Raw genomic sequence first — 20020 nt, forward strand, 5'->3', positions numbered from 1 at the left:
AATCAAGAAGCCTCCAGAGCTCACCACACACTCTCGAAGAGCGAGTAGATACTCTCTAACAAAGCGAATCTCTAGATATAGCTCTCTCTCGATAAGAACTCCCCCCCCTTCCCACCTCTCCTCACCTCTCCCTCCTCCCTCTCTCCCCCTCTCCCTCCCCTCCCCTCTCTCCTTCTCTCTCTCTCTCCTCTCTCTCCTCTCTCTCTCCTCTCTCTCTCTCTCTCTCTCTCTCTCCCCTCCCTCCCCCTCTCCCTCCCTCCCTACCCTCCCTCTCTCTCTCTCTCTCTCCTCTCCCTCTCCCTCTCTCTCTCTCCTCTCTCTCTCTCTCTCCCTCTCTCTACCTCTCTCCCTCTCTCTCTCTCTCTCTCTCTCTCTCTCTCTCTCTCTCCTCTCTCTCTCCATCCCTCTCTCCTCCCTCTCTCTCTCTCTCTCTCTCTCTCTCTCTCTCTCTCTCTCTCTCTCTCTCTCTCTCTCTCTCTCTCTCTCTCTTCTCTCTCTCTCTCTCTCTCTCTCTCTCTCTCTCTCTCTCACTAACTACCAACCATTAACCAACTCTCTAGACATACAGTCCAGGATGTAACGTATGCGCTGAGGATTGAGCGTTTGGACCAAGCACTTATAAGTTATTTTAGTGTCTTCTTCCGTGTAAATAATATAAGCAATAGTTTTGTAAAATACAGCGCGAATCCTACAGACGGAATTGGAACCATATAATCGTGGTTAAGATCAGCTCTCCTCTGTAGACAAAGGTCCTTAACAGCCAATCATGGTTACATACCATCTCGACTATGTTATAACTCCTTTTGGAATCGGTTCGATGCAGAGATACAGTATTAAATATGCTAATGGCAGATTCGTAATTGTTATGCATGTTACGATCGTTCCAGCCAGTGCACCACGACTGGTATATCAAAGACCGTGGCATGTGCTATCCTGTCTGTGAGATTGTGCATATAAAAGATCCCTTGCTGCTAATGGAAAAATTTAGCGGGTTTCCTCATCCAATATCCGATGATTAATAAATCAATGTATTCATTGCTGTACATGGTATTATTGTATATACATAAACGATACATAATTAAAGCTATACACTCGTACATAATGCACTTATTAAACAATATGTGTATACATATGCATGTGCGTGTGTTTGTATGAGAGAGAGAGAGAGAGAGAGAGAGAGAGAGAGAGAGAGAGAGAGAGAGAGAGAGAGAGAGAGAGAGAGAGAGAGAGAGAGAGAGAGAGAGAGAGAGAGAGAGAGAGAGAGAGAGAGAGAGAGAGAGACAGACAGACAGACAGACAGACAGACAGACAGACAGAGACAGACAGAGACAGACATACATACACGGACGTGTGGAGTAACAGAGATGAAGCCGAAGATAGACGAAAGGGAACACAAAGGGCGCGAGCCGTATGCACACATGCATAGTATTCAATATTAAGATGAAACAGATAGACTTAACAGATACTGACTTAACATGATAGACTAGGAAGAAGACTAAAATAGAAATAAAGATCAATGAGAAAAATAAAAAGAAAAAAATTATAGAAAGTCGAGATACGTTCTCTGAACTGGCGATATTTTGCATAAAAGTATGATTATTAGCATATTCGTATAATTTGTTATTAATAAGTTTATACATGAATTTATACAATTTGTTTGACAAACTGCTGCCAAAGTTTCCATTGATCATCAAAGTCTTTATACAGGCAATTTTTATAAAATATATATTTTTCAATTTGTATTTTATCGATAATCAATCTTAGCATTGCGTTTTTATTTAATCTGATCTTTTATAATTTCGTTTTATATATATAATACTTAATATTAATAATCAAATAATCAACCAATTAATAAAACAATGCTTTTTTGTTATGATACCAAATAAAACCATGTTTTTATCCCAACCTTGACCTTGCTTATGTTTCTGGAGACAATAAAAAAAACAAAAATAATAAATAAAAAAATGTGTTCAAGTGGTGTCGTTAAACAAATACACTTTAACTTTCTATTACACACTCCTCTAATATGTTGTAGACCAAGTGTCGAAATTATTGGAGTATAATTTTAAATGTGATGGGGTGACGTTACGGTATCAAAACCCCTCCCTTTCAAGCAAATTTTCTTTTTTCTAAATATATTTTCCGAAGGAGCATTACTCACCCCCTCACCCCATAAACCCTCTCCTGTAAAAATTCTTGCACGCGCGCCTGAAAAACGTTTTTTTTCCTATAATTTTCTTCTTCTTTTTCGTCTTTTTCTTCTTAGGCTCTAATCTAGAATTGAAAAAGTAGGAGAAGTGACTTCTCCCTTCCCAGAAGAAAGGGGCGAAGTTTGATAAAAAATAAAATAAAAAAATAAAACCCCTCGGCGACTTGAGCTGACTTTCGGGGACGAAAACGCTCATTTCGCCAGCAATATTAGGGCCTGTTTCTACTACGTCTTTTTAATGGACCACATTTAAAAGAGGATACATTTAATAATATTTCTCATTTGATTGTCATCTTTCCGAAATCATTTTATTGCCTCTGGCTGAAAGAGCAATTTATTGAAATAATAAATAAGCTATTATGTTTATTGCAGGTAACAGGGCGTGTCAACAGTTACCTGGCACTGCTGGCTATCCAGGTGAGTTGTAGGAACACTTAATATTATTATGATTCAAAACAGGTGGGGCAATAAATATTGCATTGTACGCGTACAATGAAGATTTACACAGTTGTCATATCAGAGTATGTGGTCAGGAGGCCAAGTGTTGGCGATCGTTTGCGGCCGCTCGCTAGACTGTTTTTGTTTGTTGGGGGGGGGGGGGGGGGGGGGGGGTCGGGTCGGGGTTTTTTTTGGGGGGGGGGGTTTGGGAGTCTACTTGTTTGGTTGTTTATTTTATTTGTTTGGTTGTTGTTGTTCTTCTTCTTTTTCTAATTATTATTATTATTATTATTATTATTTCGCACCTAAAGGCTACGCCACACGATACGAGTGCCTCAAATGAGAATAGCCGTTTGTGACAAGACAAACATTATGACTTCAACGATTGCGATACAGTTGGCTATTATCGTCCAATGCACTCGTGTCGTGTGTCGTTGTCTTAACAAATCTCCAAGAATTGATGACCAGGGCCCCGTTCTACAAAGCGATCTTAGCCCTAAGATCATACAAATTGTAAGAAATCATACCGAGTGTGATGATTTTATCTACGATCCTGTGTAATAAAATCAACTGAGATTCTTCAAGATACGCAACGGTATTTTTTTTAAAATCTTGTTTTATTGCAAATGTGAGGCCGGCTTCAGGATAGGACAGGATACGATAAAATCCGATATCATACGATACGATACGATTATAATATACGGTACGATCCAGCTTTTCTGATGGGGGGGGGGGGGGGGGGGGGGGGGGGGGGGGGTCCAAGACAAAAAGGGCACCATAACATTATGAGAAGGCACTATTGAAAAATTACCAACGGTTCACATGGACCATAATATAATAGTGCTACAACAGGGACGCTGGCAGACGTATTCTACAGTGTTCTATACATTGACAGAATAAATAAATTTGTAAAAAACCTAAAAATCCTAAATAAAAGGAGCACTTCTCAAATTTGAGAGGGGGAGGTCCGGACACCTTGGGACCCCCCCCCCCCCCCTCTAGATCTGCCCCAGGTCTTTGGGGGTGAAGCAAAGCCTTAGTGATTACTGTTTTACATATAATAAAGTTATTATATTAACCTTTTACATGCCTTGCATATTGTCATTTATTTTCTGTAGCTAACACATAGTTGCAGCATGTCTTATGAGTATTATAGCCGCTTGAGTTGTCATATAACAGAAGCGAACAACGGGAATCTGAATTAGTACAATCTATATTTATTACCTACGTGTTTTCGTATAGCTAGTATGTCAAGGGGTCTGACTTGAGGCAGGTTGGGCAGAATATAATTTTTTGTTGATGCAATTTTCAGGTAATATTAATTATAAATTTTAACAACTTTGAAATAATAAGATAATTATTAATATTATAATAATTATGATGTGCGCTACAAAATATATAATTTGTATGTATAATAATAAAATTTGTATGCATGATTCAATTAAGATAATTAGTTTTATGATATAATTAAACAATTGCAAAGTTGTTACTTTACAGCTTTAAATTACAGTATTATTATTGTCATTTTATTATATAGATGTAATGGCAACAGTGAAATTGACAGCCGTGATGTCGACTTCATAACAGTTGGATGAACAATAAAACTGTATAGTACATGAATACCATTCACAACCTGCATGTTTTCATAGATTTCGTGATAGTGTGCATAATGCTCGCACCGTCTGTCTGTCTGTCTGTCTGTATGTCTGTTTTATTGTTGTCTCTTTATCTGCCTTTCTTTACCAGGCCCGTTGGAACGATATCTGGAGTGGGAGGGGTACACTCTCTAGATAGTGAAGGGGCATAGCCTCTAGTATGGGGGGGGGGGGGGGGGAGATGGTACAAGCCAGATTTGTATGTTTATTTATACTGAGTAGGACAAATTAACGTACATTTTCGGGACTTGACCCCCCACCCCGGTTCCTACACTGTTTACTTTTCTGTCTGTCTATGTGTCTGTCTGTCTGTCTGTCTGTCTGCTTGCCTGTCTACATGTACATTTCCCAGTGGGGAGCCTATAGTCCGTTCCATTATTCTACAATTTTTATTTTATTATTTAGTTTTTTTGTGTAAGTAATTTCAGTTTGGTTTGACGTAACAACAAAAGTAAAAGTGTTTTGGAAATAACAAACAAAAAAACAACAACTATTTTTGTGTGCAATTTACAAATCATTCGTCTCAGAAGTAAATAACTTGTAATAAATTCCATAGTATGAAAAAAGGATACGGACTATAGATATTTTTTAAATTTTGAAAAGGAAATATTATATCTTTGCTATTCATGTGATAGATGCAAATTAAGGACCAGAGACGTAATTTGAACATTAAATAGTAACAAAATATCCAGACGACATGCGCTATATTATTTTAACAATGGATGCCAACAACACCCCACTCCCCCCAAAAAAATAACAACCAAAAACAACCAAAAAACCCAACAAAAAAACAAAAACAAAACCCCCCCGCAAAAAGTCTCAGAGAGGAAACCCGCTACATTTTCCATTAGTTGGGATGTTTTACATGCACCATCCCACAGGCAGGATAGTACATACTACGGCCTTTGATATACCAGTCGTGGTGCACTGGCCGGAACGAGAAATAGCCCAATGGGGATTGACGGGGATCGATCCCAAACCGACCGCGCATCAAGCGAGTGCTTTACCACTGGGCTACGTCCCTCCCCCAAGGCACAATCAAGTAGAGATTAATATTGTAGAGAAAAAGATTTTTAAAAACAAAAAAGAAATGAAAACGAGGAGGGGGGGGGATCTCGTTTAGCGTAAATTATGCCTTGTTTCTGTGTAAAGAAGCTAGAAAGGTTTACAAAATTAGTGTGTCTATTTCCCAAAAGAAGTATAAATTGACATTAAACTATTATTGTCTGAAATATTTTAAATTTCAGTCACAAATGTTAGCATCGCAGTGTCTGTACATGCATAAAACGGAGCTCGAACTTAACGACGGCACCGACGGCAATTGCCGTCGCTGAGATACAAATTGCCGTAGGTCGGGAACATCGCCGACGGTACAAAAGTGACATCGGTAAAGCTCCTCAATGATGGCAAAATGTTTACATCTGGTGTACATTGTCTGCCCTCGTCGGTGGACCCATTGGGCTATTTCTCGTTCCAGCCAGTGCTCCACAATTGGTGTAACAAAGGCCGTGGTATGTACTATCCTGTCTTTGGGATGGTGCATATAAAAGATCCTTTGCTGCTAATTGAAAAGAGTAGCCCATGAAGTGGCGACAGCGGGTTTCCTCTCTCAATATCTGTGTGGTTTTTAACCATACGTCTGACGCCATATTACCGTATATAAAATGTGTTGAATGCGTCGTTAAATAATAATAATAAAAAAAATAAAATAAATGATCTGCCAGTATATAACATTAGTATATTTAAAATATGTCTACATAACCTTTTAATCATCTGTTTGCTTCAAAAGTCTCTCTTTTTTTAAGTTGCCATGGGCAGGCTTTAAATGGCCATAGGTGGGCCGTTTCACCCACGGCAATTTTGTTTTAAATTGCCGTGGGAGACAAATTCTTAAGTTCGAGCCCTGTAAAAGACAAAGATGTATTCTCAACACTATGAATTAAGGAACAGTAAATATTTATTTCAAAGCAGTGTCGCACGGGAGCTAACCTTTCCGCTCTGGACTCCGTTACTGGCGATATCCGAGACTGTGCCCAGGGTGGACATGCCTGAAGCTTGAAAGGATATGGGCATGATAAACTTGTTTTAATTTGGATATGGCAGCCAAGCTACTAAAATTACCAACAAGATATTGGTGGAAAATATATGCATTTAATTTGTCACGAAATATACTTTATTCAACCACATACATAGTTGTTATATTCCACTTGTTACGAATATTTTATTACAGGGGTCAAAATTCAGCCGTCTCGACAGGTATTTGCCAGACATCACCACGGGCCGGGAGATATTTTCGTCTCCCGTCCCGTCGGACCGGCAATTATTTTGTGTTTATACTTTATGATCATGTTTGGTCCGGCAGATTTTGATTCCGTCCGGCGGAATTTGTAGCTTTCCAGACCGAATGTCCGGCAGAAATTTCAGCCAATTTCCACATTTGTATTACACAAATGAAATAAAGCTACGTTGACATATATCAGTAAATTCAGTTATATTCATTGTTATCTAACGCAAAGCCATTTAAAGGGACAGTCCTGAGTTTAATGCCATTGTAAGATAATAAAATATTTTAAAGGGACAGACCCTAGTACTTAAACACTAAGGCATATTTTTCACCTAGACCCTAATTTTAACCCATAAAAATGGACACTAAGTTTGATTAATTTACAAACCTGTAACGATGTTGATACAACAGTGAAACAATAGATTAAAACGCGACTCCATAATTGTTGCTTCTCAGACGCACGTGCGTTTTTAAAAATATGAAAAATGCATTTTGTGGTGTTTAGAAATACCAGGATGGCCAGAAGTACGGAAATGGATAATCTAAACAATAAAATATAAGTAATGTTTGATTTTAGTGATCATAAACGGCTCTAATAGTGAAAAATATGCTTTAGTGTTTAAAAACTAGGGTATGTCCCTTTAATTACTAAAATTACAAACTACATACGTGTACGTGATTTTTGTTTAGAATATAAATATATGTATATTAATGTTTTTAAGTTGCCAAAACTGGATTTGGACTTCCAATAATTCCGTACACGCTTACGAAAAATATATATATTAGCAAATAAAATAATTTATTAGGAAATAAACTAATTTTAACACAGTTGTATAAGCCATCATGTTATATTACTGTCATATAAATTCATGTTTCAGTGGTCAACATGTGTGAAGGTAATGCAGCTCAAAACAGTGATACTTTCTATCTGGATGCATTCTCCAATTCCACAACTGACCCCCAATGTATTTGCTTACTACAAGTACAGGGGGCGGCTGAGATTGGCTTTCAGCAAAATATTATTTCTGGAGATCCATGCGTGTCTACGTTAACTTTGTATAGCAAAATGACAAAGGATCACGCGTTTGCGTGTCGCACCGACGGTTCAGCAATAAATGTCACAACAAACTTCACCACGATGATGTTGGAACTGAAGACGTCGACGTTGAGTCAAGAGTCTGCGTACTGTTTACAGGTTTCCAAGAAAGGAGGAGCAGGTACCAATTGTTGAACTTCAAGTATAATGAACTATAAAAGTTATGAAATATTAATTTTGACATTTTGCGGGTGCCTTCATATTATTCATGTTTTATCTTCAGGTTCATAGCATATATACTGATACAATATACAATACAATGCAACGCAACGCAACGCAACGCAACGCAACGCAACCACACACAGGACAACACAACACAACACAACACAACACAACACAACGCAACGCAACGGAACGCAACGCAACCACACACAGGACAACACAACACAACTTAATATAATACAGGGCAAGGCAATACAACACAACTCGACACAACACAACACAACACAACACAACACAACACAATCCAGCACAACACAACACAACACAAGGCAGGATAAGGCCATCCTATATAACTATAAATATGTGATCTAGTGGTGACGTGAAGCAAAACAAACAAACAAATTAGTTTCAGGTAGCAATTCGACCATTCGCCGTATATCTCGATATATATAGATATATATGAATGGAGGGTGGAGCCAGTACACAATACACTCACACAACCGTGGGTTTACGGTGACAAACATGGACAACACAAGAATGGGGTCGGGTGTGGTGTGTGTGTGTGGGGGGGAGGGTGGAGCCAGTACACAATACACTAACACACAACCGTGGGGTTTACGGTGACAAACATGGACAACACAAGAAAATGGGGTCGGGTTGTGGTGTGTGGTGTGCGGGGGGGGGGGGGGGGGACAGTACACAATACACTCACACAACCGTGGGTTTACGGTGACAAACATGGACAACACAAGAATGGGGTCGGGTGTGGTGTGGGTGTGTGTGGGGGGGGAGGGTAGCAGGAGCCAGTACACAATACACTCACACAACCGTGGGTTTACGGTGACAAACATGGACAACACAAGAATGGGGTCGGGTGGGTGTGTGTGTGTGGGGGGGAGGGTGGAGCCAGTACACAATACACTCACACAACCGTGGGTTTACGGTGACAAACATGGACAACACAAGAATGGGGTCGGGTGTGGTGTGTGGTGTTGGGGGGGGAGGGTGGCAAGCCAGTACACAATACACTCACACAACCGTGGTGTGGTGGGTTACAGTGACAAACATGGACAACACAAGAATGGGGTCGGGTGTGGTGTGTGTGTGTGGGGGGGGGGGGCAGTACACAATAACACTCACACAACCGTGGGTTTACGGTGACAAACATGGACAACACAAGCAATGGGGTCGGGTGTGGTGTGTGTGTGTGGGGGGGGGGGGCAGTACACAATACACTCACACAACCGTGGGTTTACGGTGACAAACATGGACAACACAAGAATGGGGTCGGGTGTGGTGGTGTGTTGTGTGTGTGGGGGGGGCAGTACACAATACACTCACACAATCGTGATTTACGGTGACAAACATGGACAACACAAGAATGGGGTCGGGTGTGGTGTGTGTGTGTGTGGGGGGGGGCAGTACACAATACACTCACACAATCGTGGATTTACGGTGACAAACATGGACAACACAAGAATGGGGTCGGGTGTGGTGTGTGTGTGTGGGGGGTGGGGGGGCAGTACACAATACTCACACATATGTAAATCTATGAAGTCGAACATTCACTGCATAGATAAGAATGTTGGGGTGGGGCTGGATAATACACCTAATACTCAGACATCAGATATATGTAGGTATGACATACGTTGTACATACATACGCGTTTGTCTTATGATATGTGTGTTTCCGTTGATTGTGCATGTGAGTTCATGTGCGTGTATGTACGTCCCTTATTGATATTAATTTATTTTTAATTCATGTTTCTCTTTTCTTTTACCAATATAGGAACACTCCAATTACAATGCATTAAGCCAGCTGTCAAAAAGTACCTCCTACGCCTACTCCGACTACGACTCCTACTACACCTACTACCTTTTACACCTACTCCCACTCCAACACATACACCTACTGCCAACTCCAATACCTACTCCTACACCTACTCCCACCCTACACCTACACCTACTCCTACACCTACTCCTACTCCAACTCCAACACATACACCTACTCCTACACCTACTCCTACTCCGACTCCGACTCCAACAATGTCGACAACCACGAAAACATCAGTAGCAGGAAGTTCGGACAGGTTTCCAGGTAAAAAAAAAATAGCACACGAACACGTAGCTCGAGTGACCTCTAGCCCTCCCCTTTGTTTACATGTTGTAGGGGAGAGTTAGAGATGACTGTGCGTAATACTTCGGCAATCATCGACGACCAAAATAGTAGCCAGCGAAGAAACACACTTTGCTTTACGTCACTACTAGAAAGTACAGCGAAAGGTTGTTTTCGCATAGAGGCGTCGGGGTTTCTTCGGTGTATGCGTTGGTACTGGTTAAACACACATGTAAGTTTAATGTCATGCAACTGGACTGGAGAATAATCAATCTAAAGCTCTGTGGCATCAGATTTAGGAAAAATATTGTATTTTAGACACAGTAGCTGGGTACCATTCGGTCGTCGACGATTTGCCAAATATTACCACACAGTCATCTCTAGCTCTCCCCTACGACATATAAACAAAGGGGAGGGCTAGAGGTAACTCGAGCTAACGAATACCGTGATGTCATTAATTGTAAACACCTGTAGCAAGTCAAGCATTTTTATTGCCCTCTCACAACCTTTCTCCTTTTTTATTTGTTTTTTATTTGCATGTTTTTTTTAACTCTGTCCTGGCATGCTGTTTTTTTAACTCTTCCCTACCACAAGGTTAGCGCTTACACGAAACGAGTGCCTCGTATACGCGAATAGTCTATTGCACAGAAATAGAAGAAATAGTATTGAGAAAGAAAGAGCCTAAAAAATGTGTACACGATTTCTAACCAAGAAGAAAAAGGGCCGATGTATTCCCCCCCCCCCCCCCCCCCCTCCGAAATTTTTCATCAATGTGTAAGTGAAAAATAATGCATACATAACATTTTTAATCTGGACCCCAAGAGGTGAATGTAGCTTCAGTGTGTTTTGGGCCTTAGATGTCTAATTACTTGCTACTAAAAATGAAATAAATGTATATGGTTTTCATCTCTAAGACTAGATATCAGGATTACCAAATGTTTGACATCCGTTAGCTGATGATTAACAAATCAATGTGCTCTTTAAACAAGACAAACGTGTTAATCAATTTTTTTTAGTTTGAAATGTTTCTAGTGTCGCTGTAAAACCATGCCTTTCGGTTTTTTTTGTTGCTCTGTTAACTATTTTGACGTATTTTGTTTGACGAAGTTGTTGTTTGTTGTGTTGTAGTTGAAGTAGTTGCAATCAGCGTCGTGGCTGCAGTTCTGTTGATTGTGGTTCTTATTTGCGCAGTTTGTTGTGGCATAAGGTAAGAAACCAGATGAATGAATGAAGGAAAGAAGGAATTAATCGATAGATAGACTAACAGACAGAAAGACAGATGAATGGATGGAAGGGATTTGGGTGGATGGGTGGAGGGAGGGACAACGAACGAATGATCCAATGAATGAATGAATGAATAAATGAATGAACGAATGAATGAATGAATGAATGAAAGCTGTTATTAAAAGGTTCAGTTATGTAGACGCAGTCTTTGTATACGTTAGCTCGTTCCAGCCACTGCTCCACAACTGGTGTAATAAAGGCCGTGGTATGTACCATCCTGTCTGTGGGATGGTGCATATAAAAGATCCCTTGCTGCTAATCGAAAAGAGTAGCCCATGAAGTGGCGACAGCGGGTTTCCTCTCTCAATAACTGTGTGGTCCTTAATCATACGTCTGACGCCATATAACCGTAAATAAAATGTGTTGAGTGCGTCGTTAAATAAAACATATCCTTCCTTCCTGTTTTTTGTATACGTTGGGTACAGCTACTCAGAAATGGTAGCCTGATTTATTCAACATGGATTAATTCTTGTTTCTTTATGCATTCAAAATATAACTTCAAACAATGGTACGGGCGTAAGAAGTTGCCAAAAAGTGTGGGGTGGGTGGGTGGGTGACACACACACACACACACACACACACACACACACACACACCACCCACACACACACACACCCCACACACACACATATACACACACACACATTACGCAGCAGATACTGTATACTGAAAAGACAACCTGCAGTCCATTTTAATTATGCGTTAAATAAAATTTCATAAAAAAGTGGAGGTGGTGGATATATACAAAATTACTAATACCCCCCCCCCCCTCCAAAAAAACCCACCGTGAATATTAATTTAGGGATTTTAAGTTGTTAGAGTTTTTGTGGGTTTTGTTTGTTTGTTTATTTGTTTTTGTTTTGTTAATCCCATTAGATTATGTATGTCAAGATTACCAATGTCTGATTAACACATTTTTTACCCATTCTGGACAGTCCATTTTACCGATTTGATTGCTCCACATATAATACATGTATACTCTTTTGTTCTTTCTTTCTTTAACCATCAAGTCGGAGAGAACAGCATCCTTACAAGCGACACGATGACAAGAACAACGCCTACGTCAGCAGGACCCTGACGCCGACGTCGTCCACCCAGGTAGAAGATGGACCCGTCGACCCGACCCAAACGAATATACAATACGTCGATTTCCCGTCCGACGGAGAAGAGGGTATAGTCAATAGCGCCGTGGTAGTGAAGTCGGAGGACACGCGCACAGATTTCACCCTTGTCGACGAGGTGGTTGCTGGGGATGAGGAGGTCGATATTGAAGGCATGTACGCCACCGTCAACAAGTCCAGCGTACGCTCGAAACGGCCTTACGTCAACATGGCCGACGTCGACCAATCAGAAAGCGCGCCCGATTTGGCCGACCAATCGGAAAGCGCACCCGATTTGGCCGACCAATCGGAAAGCGCGCCCGATTTGGCCGACCAAGCGGAAAGCGCGCCCGATTTGGCCGACCAATCGGAAAGCGCACCCGATTTGGCCGACCAATCGGAAAGCGCGCCCGATTTGGCTGAGCAGTCAGAAATGTCTGTGTACGGAGTCGATTCCATCAAAAATGAAAACGCGTCGGTTTCGTTTCTGTCTATTTAAACTACATCATAACATGTTTATCGATTTAAACTACATCATAACAAGTTTATCGATTTAAACTACATATAACATGTCTATCGATTTAAAAATATATATATTTAAAAAATAATAATAATAAAATATAATAACCAAGAGGTTGTTTTGCATATAATTTTGGAATGACATGTTATCCATTCGTAATTATTCGGGAGTCCTCGGCCGATTTCACGCAGCAACATGCTTATCGCTGAGTGGATCAGTCAAGGAATTGAAACACTATTTAGCCTTCCACGCTGGAGGAAACAAAAGGAATGACACGTTATCTGTTCGTAATTATTCGGAATTCCTCGGCCGATTCCACGAGTCAACATGATTATGGATTTTAAATGATAATAATAACAAATCTTCGAGTGGCTGAGTCAAGGTACTGAAGCAATATTTAGCCTTCTACACTGGAGGAAACAAAACGTTTTGGTTTGTTCATGGAATGACACGTTATATATGTTCGTAATTACCAAGAACGTCTCGGCTGAGTCCACAAATCAAACCTCGGACGCACAATATTATCGTTTCTGTAGCGGAAGCGGAACTGTTTTGGCGTGACCATATCCAACTTAGTTTCGGGCACGACCACCCCGGATTTGGCCTCTGACTTCGCCAGTGGGCAATTCCGGGGCGGGAGGGTACCAGAGTTATCGTTTCTGTCATTAAACTCTGAAAGTTTGTTTTGTATAACGTCACCACTAGAGCACATTGATTTGTTAATCATCGGCTATTGGAAGAAAGGAAGGAAGGAAATGTTTTATTTAACGACGCACTCGACACATTAATTATGGTTATATGGCGTCGGAAATCGGCTATTGGAAGTCAAACATTTGGTAATTTTGACATATACTCTCAGAGAGGAAACCCGCTATATTTTCTATTAAGTAGTAAGGGATATTTTATATGCGCCATCCCACAGACAGGATAGCATATATTGCAACCTTTGATATACCAGTCGTGGTGCACTTGCTGTGACGAGAAATAGCCCAATGGGTCTACAGACGGGGGTAGTTCCAAGACTGACAGCGCACCAGGCGAGATCTTTACCATTGGGCCACGTCCGGCCCCCTGCACATTATTCCAAACACCCAGTTAGCAGTGAAGATATTCTCGTCAAATTGGTAGTTTAACGTCATTTGGTATTACTTTAAAATAAGAATAACTTGTCATTATATCAATCATTTGATCATACGATCAGTCAATCAGTCAAAACGTTTACGCACTGAAGGTTCAAGCACGTTTGGGTAGGATACACACTTCAATGGGATCTCGCTCCCCCCTCTCTTGCACCCCTCCCCCGTATCTCGCTTTCTCTCTGTATCTTTCTCTCTCCTCTATCTCTTTTTCTCTCCCCTCTCTCTCTCTCTCTCTCTCTCTCTCTCTCTCTCTCTCTCTCTCTCTCTCTCTCTCTCTCTCTCTCTCTCTCTCTCTCTCTCTCTCTCTCTCTCTCTCTCTCTCTCTTTATTTTATATGTCTATACAAAGACATACTTAATATGCACATCGCATACCATGGAGTTTAACATATCTAATGTGGAAGACGGATTGCAATTTTACACATATAAAAGACTTTTATTATACTAACGTATATATACGGACGTTTTGTAACCAAACTTTCACTGCTTGCAATTAATGCGCAAATTCCATTAGTCCGTAATCAGCATTCGTAATACGTATACGAAACCCGTACTGTGGAATCGCATCAGTCACTTTCTGTTTCATTTAAATTTTATTTTCGTGCTTATGTCCAATTAAGGTTCAAGCACGCTGTCCTGGGCACACACTTCAGCTATCTGGGCTGTCTGTCCAGGACAGTGGGTTAGGTGTTAGTGAGAGAGACGAAGGTTAGTGGTCTTATACCTACCTATTAAGTCGTTAAAACTCGTTCTGGGTGGGAGCCGGTACCGGGCTACGAACCCAGTACCTACCAGCCTTATGTCCGATGGCTTAACCACGACACCACCGAGGCCGGTAATTTCTAGGTAATGGGTTGAGTAGATTATATCCATGCATCCTCGGTACACGTGTGCGTATCCGATCACTCTATGCGTTGTGGATTACGAATACGTATACGAATACGGATTACGGGTAAATGGTATACAGCTTAAAATATAGTTGTTCAATGGTGTTTTGCTTATTTTGGTTTGTGAATATCTATTATACATTTGTAACTTGTATATCAATAAACAGTTGACAGTTTGTCTCGTTTCCTTTCTTCCTTCCTCCCCCCTCCCATCTTTCTCTCTCTCTCTCTCTCTCTCTCTCTCTCTCTCTCTCTCTCTCTCTCTCTCTCTCTCTCTCTCGCTTTGTATTTCATGTATCTATAAATAGACATACTTAATATGCGCATCACATACCATGGAGTTTCATATATCTAATGTGGAAGACGGATTGCAATTTTACACATATAAAAGACTTTTATTATACTAACGTATATATACGGACGTTTTGTAACCAAACTTTCACTGCTTGCAATTAATGCGCAACTTCCATTAGTCCGTAATCAGCATTCGTAATACGTATACGAAACCCGTACTGTGGAATCGCATCAGTCACTTTCTTTGTTTCATTTATATTTTATTTTCGTGCTTATGTCCAATTAATGTTCAAGCACGTTGTCCTGGGCACACACCTCAGCTATCTGGGCTGTCTGTCCAGGACAGTGGGTTAGTTGTTAGTGAGAGAGACGAAGGTTAGTGGTCTTATACCTACCCATTAAGTCGTTAAAACTCGTTCTGGGTGGGAGCCGGTACCGGGCTGTGAACCCAGTATCTACCAGCCTTATGTCCGATGGCTTAATCACGACACCACCAAGGCCGGTAATTTCTAGGTAATGGGTTGAGTAGATTATATCCATGCATCCTCGGTACGCGTGTGCGTATCCGATCACTCTATGCGTTGTGGATTACGAATACGTATACGAATACGGATTAAGGGCAAATGGTATAGAGCTTAAAATATAGTTGTTCAATGGTATTTTGCTTATTTTGGTTTGTGAATATCTATTATACATTTGTAACTTGTATATCAATAAACAGTTGACAGTTTGTCTCGTTTCCTTTCTTCCTTCCTCTCCCCCCCCCCCCCCCTCTCTCCTCTCTCTCTCTCTCTCTCTCTCTCTCTCTCTCTCTCTCTCTCTCTCTCTCTCGCTCTGTTTTTTTGCTTGTACTTTCTTTCCCTCTCTTTGTCAGTTTCACTTTTTTCTTTCCTTCTTTCTTTGTGTCTCTGTCTACCTCTCCCTGTCCCTCTTTCTGCTTCCTCTCTCTCTCTCTCTCTCTCTCTCTCCTCTCTCTCTCTCTCTCTCTCTCTCTCTCCCTCTCTCTCTCTCTCTCTCTCTCTCTCTCTCTCTGACAGTTGAATTTATATATACAACATATATGAAAAAACTCTTGACATGGATAATAATGGTTAAAAAATTATTAAATCACTTGTCGTTTGAGAAACGGAGTTTGACAAAGGGAGTTTATTGTGTTTGAAATGGACACTAAGTTTGGACAAACGCAGGACATTTTGAATAAAGTTACAATAGATTGAAACAAGACTTTGTGATGTGGAAAAGGTGGAATACCTTTTAATATAGACTAGAGGTCGTAATTATAACAGGTACTTCTCACAAATATGTGTTTTTAGAAATATGAAATATACATTTCGTGGTATCAGAAACACCAAGATGACCTGGGGCCTAATTCACTAAACTCTCGCAACTTAGCGATCTCGCAGTACAATATAAAGATACTCACTAAGAGGATGCGATGTTTCTTAAGAAAGCCTGAGAGAGTGAATTAGGCCACAGAAACACTTCGGGTGTAGGGAAATTGATAATCTAAACAATTAAATACAAGTAATGTCTGATCTCATTACCCAAACCGGACTAATAGTGAAAAATGTGCCGTAGTATTTACAAAACCGGACTAATAGTGAAAAATGCGCCGTAGTGTTTACAAAACCGGACTAATAGTGAAAAATGCGCCGTAGTGTTTACAAAACTAGGGTTTGTCACTTTTCAGTGACATGGGCTAGTTTTTACATATATTTATGTGTGATGTTTAAATTAACATTATATCTGTATGATATTTAAATTAAAACATGCAAGTTTGTTTATATACTTCTTATTCTTTCTTTTTTTGTCACATGAACGGGTTTTGACCGGAAGGGCTTTGACATGGTGGGGTTCTGATCAGGAGTGGTTTTGACAAGGGAGATTTTAACAAGGCGTTGTTGACAAGGAAGGATTTTGATGTGGCCATCCCCGGGTCAGACCACTGGCTATCCAGAGATCGGACCCGGGACAGACATGCTCGAAACTCTAGTGGTATAGAAGCATGTAAATAAATATTGCAATTGGAGTGGCCATCCCCACATATCTACAGGATAGCGCTAGAGAACAATCGAGCTACACACCAAGCAACAACATTATAGAAGTTTCAACAAGAGGAACATAGATTTTTAATTAATAGTTCAGTCTATCAAAACAGATTTGCTTTAAGCTGTATGTACACAAAATGTGCTAATAGTCTTTTCGTATAGCCCCTAAACAAAAATAAAAGGCTTGCGCTCTTGCCTCTGTGGCCGTGCAAGCGGTCATTCGACAGAGAGCGGAATAGCGTCTTGGTGCCAGTCTAAAACATTTACGGCAAACCAGATAACAGACATTTCGCTTCGCCGCTGCCATTTCTTGGATTCGTTTTTCTGGTCCATTTCTGTGAATGTTGCTGTTGAATATACGTGCGGGATTAAAATATCTATTGTCTAAAAATGTCGAGAATTCCATTTTGTTTTTATAACCTAAACTTTTGTCTGGATCTGTCATTCTGTTGTCTTGAGTTTTACGTCTGCCTTCGAATGATATTTCCCTTGTGTTTACTGGATTTGTGGCCGGAGATAACATTTTGTTTGCACGAGTCAAAGAACGTGTATCTTGAAATATTCGTTCATCTATAAACGATAAACGCAACGCTGGAACGTAGAGCTGACTTGCATGTGCTAAGCGTTCGCCGTGAACTGGTATAATCAGACGTCTCTGGATGCCATGAACTCTTCTGAAATCTGGCCATGACTTACAGTTGGTAGGTCTAAAGACGATTCCCCACTGACAGAGAATTAGACAGACCAGACGTAGAAAGATCATTCTGAAACAAAAATAGAATGGTCAGCTCTATGCTTATTATGATAAAGAAGTTGATGATGATGGTAGTGATGATTATGATGATGCTTATAATGGATGATGATGACGACGACGATGATGAGGTGTGGGATTTAAACAGGCGCGGATTTAGGCGGGCGCACGTATATTCAAACACTATAATATATTACAGAATACATCAAAAATGCAAACTTATCCCGACCATCTGTCAAGGACCTTTAAATTCTATTTCAAAAACAAGAACGGCTTTTGGGCCCCCTCTATTAAAAAATCTTAGATCCGCGCCGGTTGAGTGCTCGCTTGAGGTGCTTGCGTCGCAGGATCGAGCCACCTCGGTGGATACATCCAACTGATTTTTTTCTCTCGTTCCAACCAGTAAAGCACACCTGGTCAAAGGCCGAGGTATGTGCTTTCCTGACTGTGGGGAAAGTGCATATAAAAGACCCCTTGCAGCATAAGTAAAGATTTAGCGGGTTTCCTCTGATGACTAAATGTGTCAGAATTACCTAATGTTTGACATCCATTAGCTGATGATTAATTAATCAATGTGCTCTAGTGGTGTTGTTAAACAAAACAAACTAACAGATGATGATGAAGATGGTGATGATAATAATAATCGTAATAATGACTGTTATGATGATGATAATGGTGGTGGTGGTGATGATGATGAAATATTAATTTTTGAGTTTATCATCAAGTTATGATTTGCAGGAAACTAAATACCGTTCACAAGAATACTTTTTTGAAAGACTATGTGATATTTATTGCAAGATAACATCAACAACAACAACTTCGTTTATGTTATAAACAGAACTACATAAGTATGTAGACTACACAATTTGGTATTGTGGGGCAAGTAAAATCTCTATAACATTTGCCTAAAAGTAACTAAAATATGCATATAATATCCTCTCATTTAAAAAACGAAAACAGTGCACATTGCACTAGGATATTGGTTGTTTTCCTTCCTTTAATAGTACATAAATGAGATAGCGTCATCATGATTGAAGGCAGGAACGAATGAATGAATAATTAATCGTCCATTCATTCAATCATCAATCAATAAAATTATTAATCGAGAACTAAATAAATACATTTCTGAAAAGGAAAACAAAATCCGTATTAATCAGTGTTTTGGCATTTGCAATGGGTTCATTATTTCCCGATATTATTGAGCAATACACTGTAGTTAATGATATCTCTACAGAAAATGTGGGCGTTTTCTCGGCTAGATGGCTGTGACGTCACTGTGAGACCAACCATTTCCATACCAATGTCACATTACGTGTATTTGTCGCGATGTTTAAACTTTAGTTAGAGTCTGGTTTAGCTAAACAGTGTTCCGTGAAACTCGTAGGCGATATTTCCCTTGGGTAACACGATTATAACGACGTATTTGCTTTGTTATATTTATTCTACGCAGTTCATTCTCTGCTGGTAATTGGACCTCCAAATCGGTAAAAATCATAAAATGTAAAGGCAGATCAGCAACAAACACTAAATTTATAATTTTATGTTATAAACTTTTAAAATTTCTTCCTTCGTTCTTTCGTACTTTCTATCTTCATTTCTTTTTTTCCTGTCTGTGGGATGGTGCATGTAAAGGGCCCCTTGCTTACTAATGGGAAAATTCACCCCTGGGTCAAACCGCTGGCCTTGCGAAGGGTAGGACCCAGGTGGGGGGGGGGGGGGGGCATGCCTGAACCCTAGTGGATATAGGCATGTAAAACAAGTTTCTAGATTCTAGAATGGAAAGAAAAATCTCCCCAAACCTTTTCCTCTCCAGGTAGGAGGAGCCGGCGAAAATCGACACCTGTGCCCATGACAGGCGTGCGCTACAACAGCTTGATCTGAATGTGCACGTTAAAACCTATGACCTGACCTGACCTAATGCCGTTAAACAAAACAAACCTTATTAAACGTTTCGGGTTTTTTCTTCTCATTCCTTTGCTTCATTCATTCTTTCTTTCGTACCACACTAAACGGAAGAAGGCAAGGGGGTTACCTCTTCC

The 20020-nt window shown here is 40.3% G+C and overlaps 1 protein-coding gene across 1 annotated transcript; it reads left to right on the top strand.

Moving 5' to 3' along the window:
- Nucleotides 1–9799: 9799 nt before the first annotated feature.
- LOC121390054 lies at nucleotides 9800–12974 on the top strand. Its single transcript, XM_041521762.1, has 3 exons — nucleotides 9800–9941; nucleotides 11088–11166; nucleotides 12254–12974. Exons 1-3 carry the CDS (start codon nucleotides 9890–9892, stop codon nucleotides 12840–12842), a joined length of 720 nt encoding a protein of 239 aa, XP_041377696.1. The 5' UTR covers nucleotides 9800–9889; the 3' UTR covers nucleotides 12843–12974.
- Nucleotides 12975–20020: the final 7046 nt, after the last annotated feature.

Source organism: Gigantopelta aegis, chromosome 15 (assembly GCF_016097555.1).
Source record: "Gigantopelta aegis isolate Gae_Host chromosome 15, Gae_host_genome, whole genome shotgun sequence".
Classification (NCBI taxonomy): Eukaryota; Metazoa; Mollusca; class Gastropoda; order Neomphalida; family Peltospiridae; genus Gigantopelta; species Gigantopelta aegis.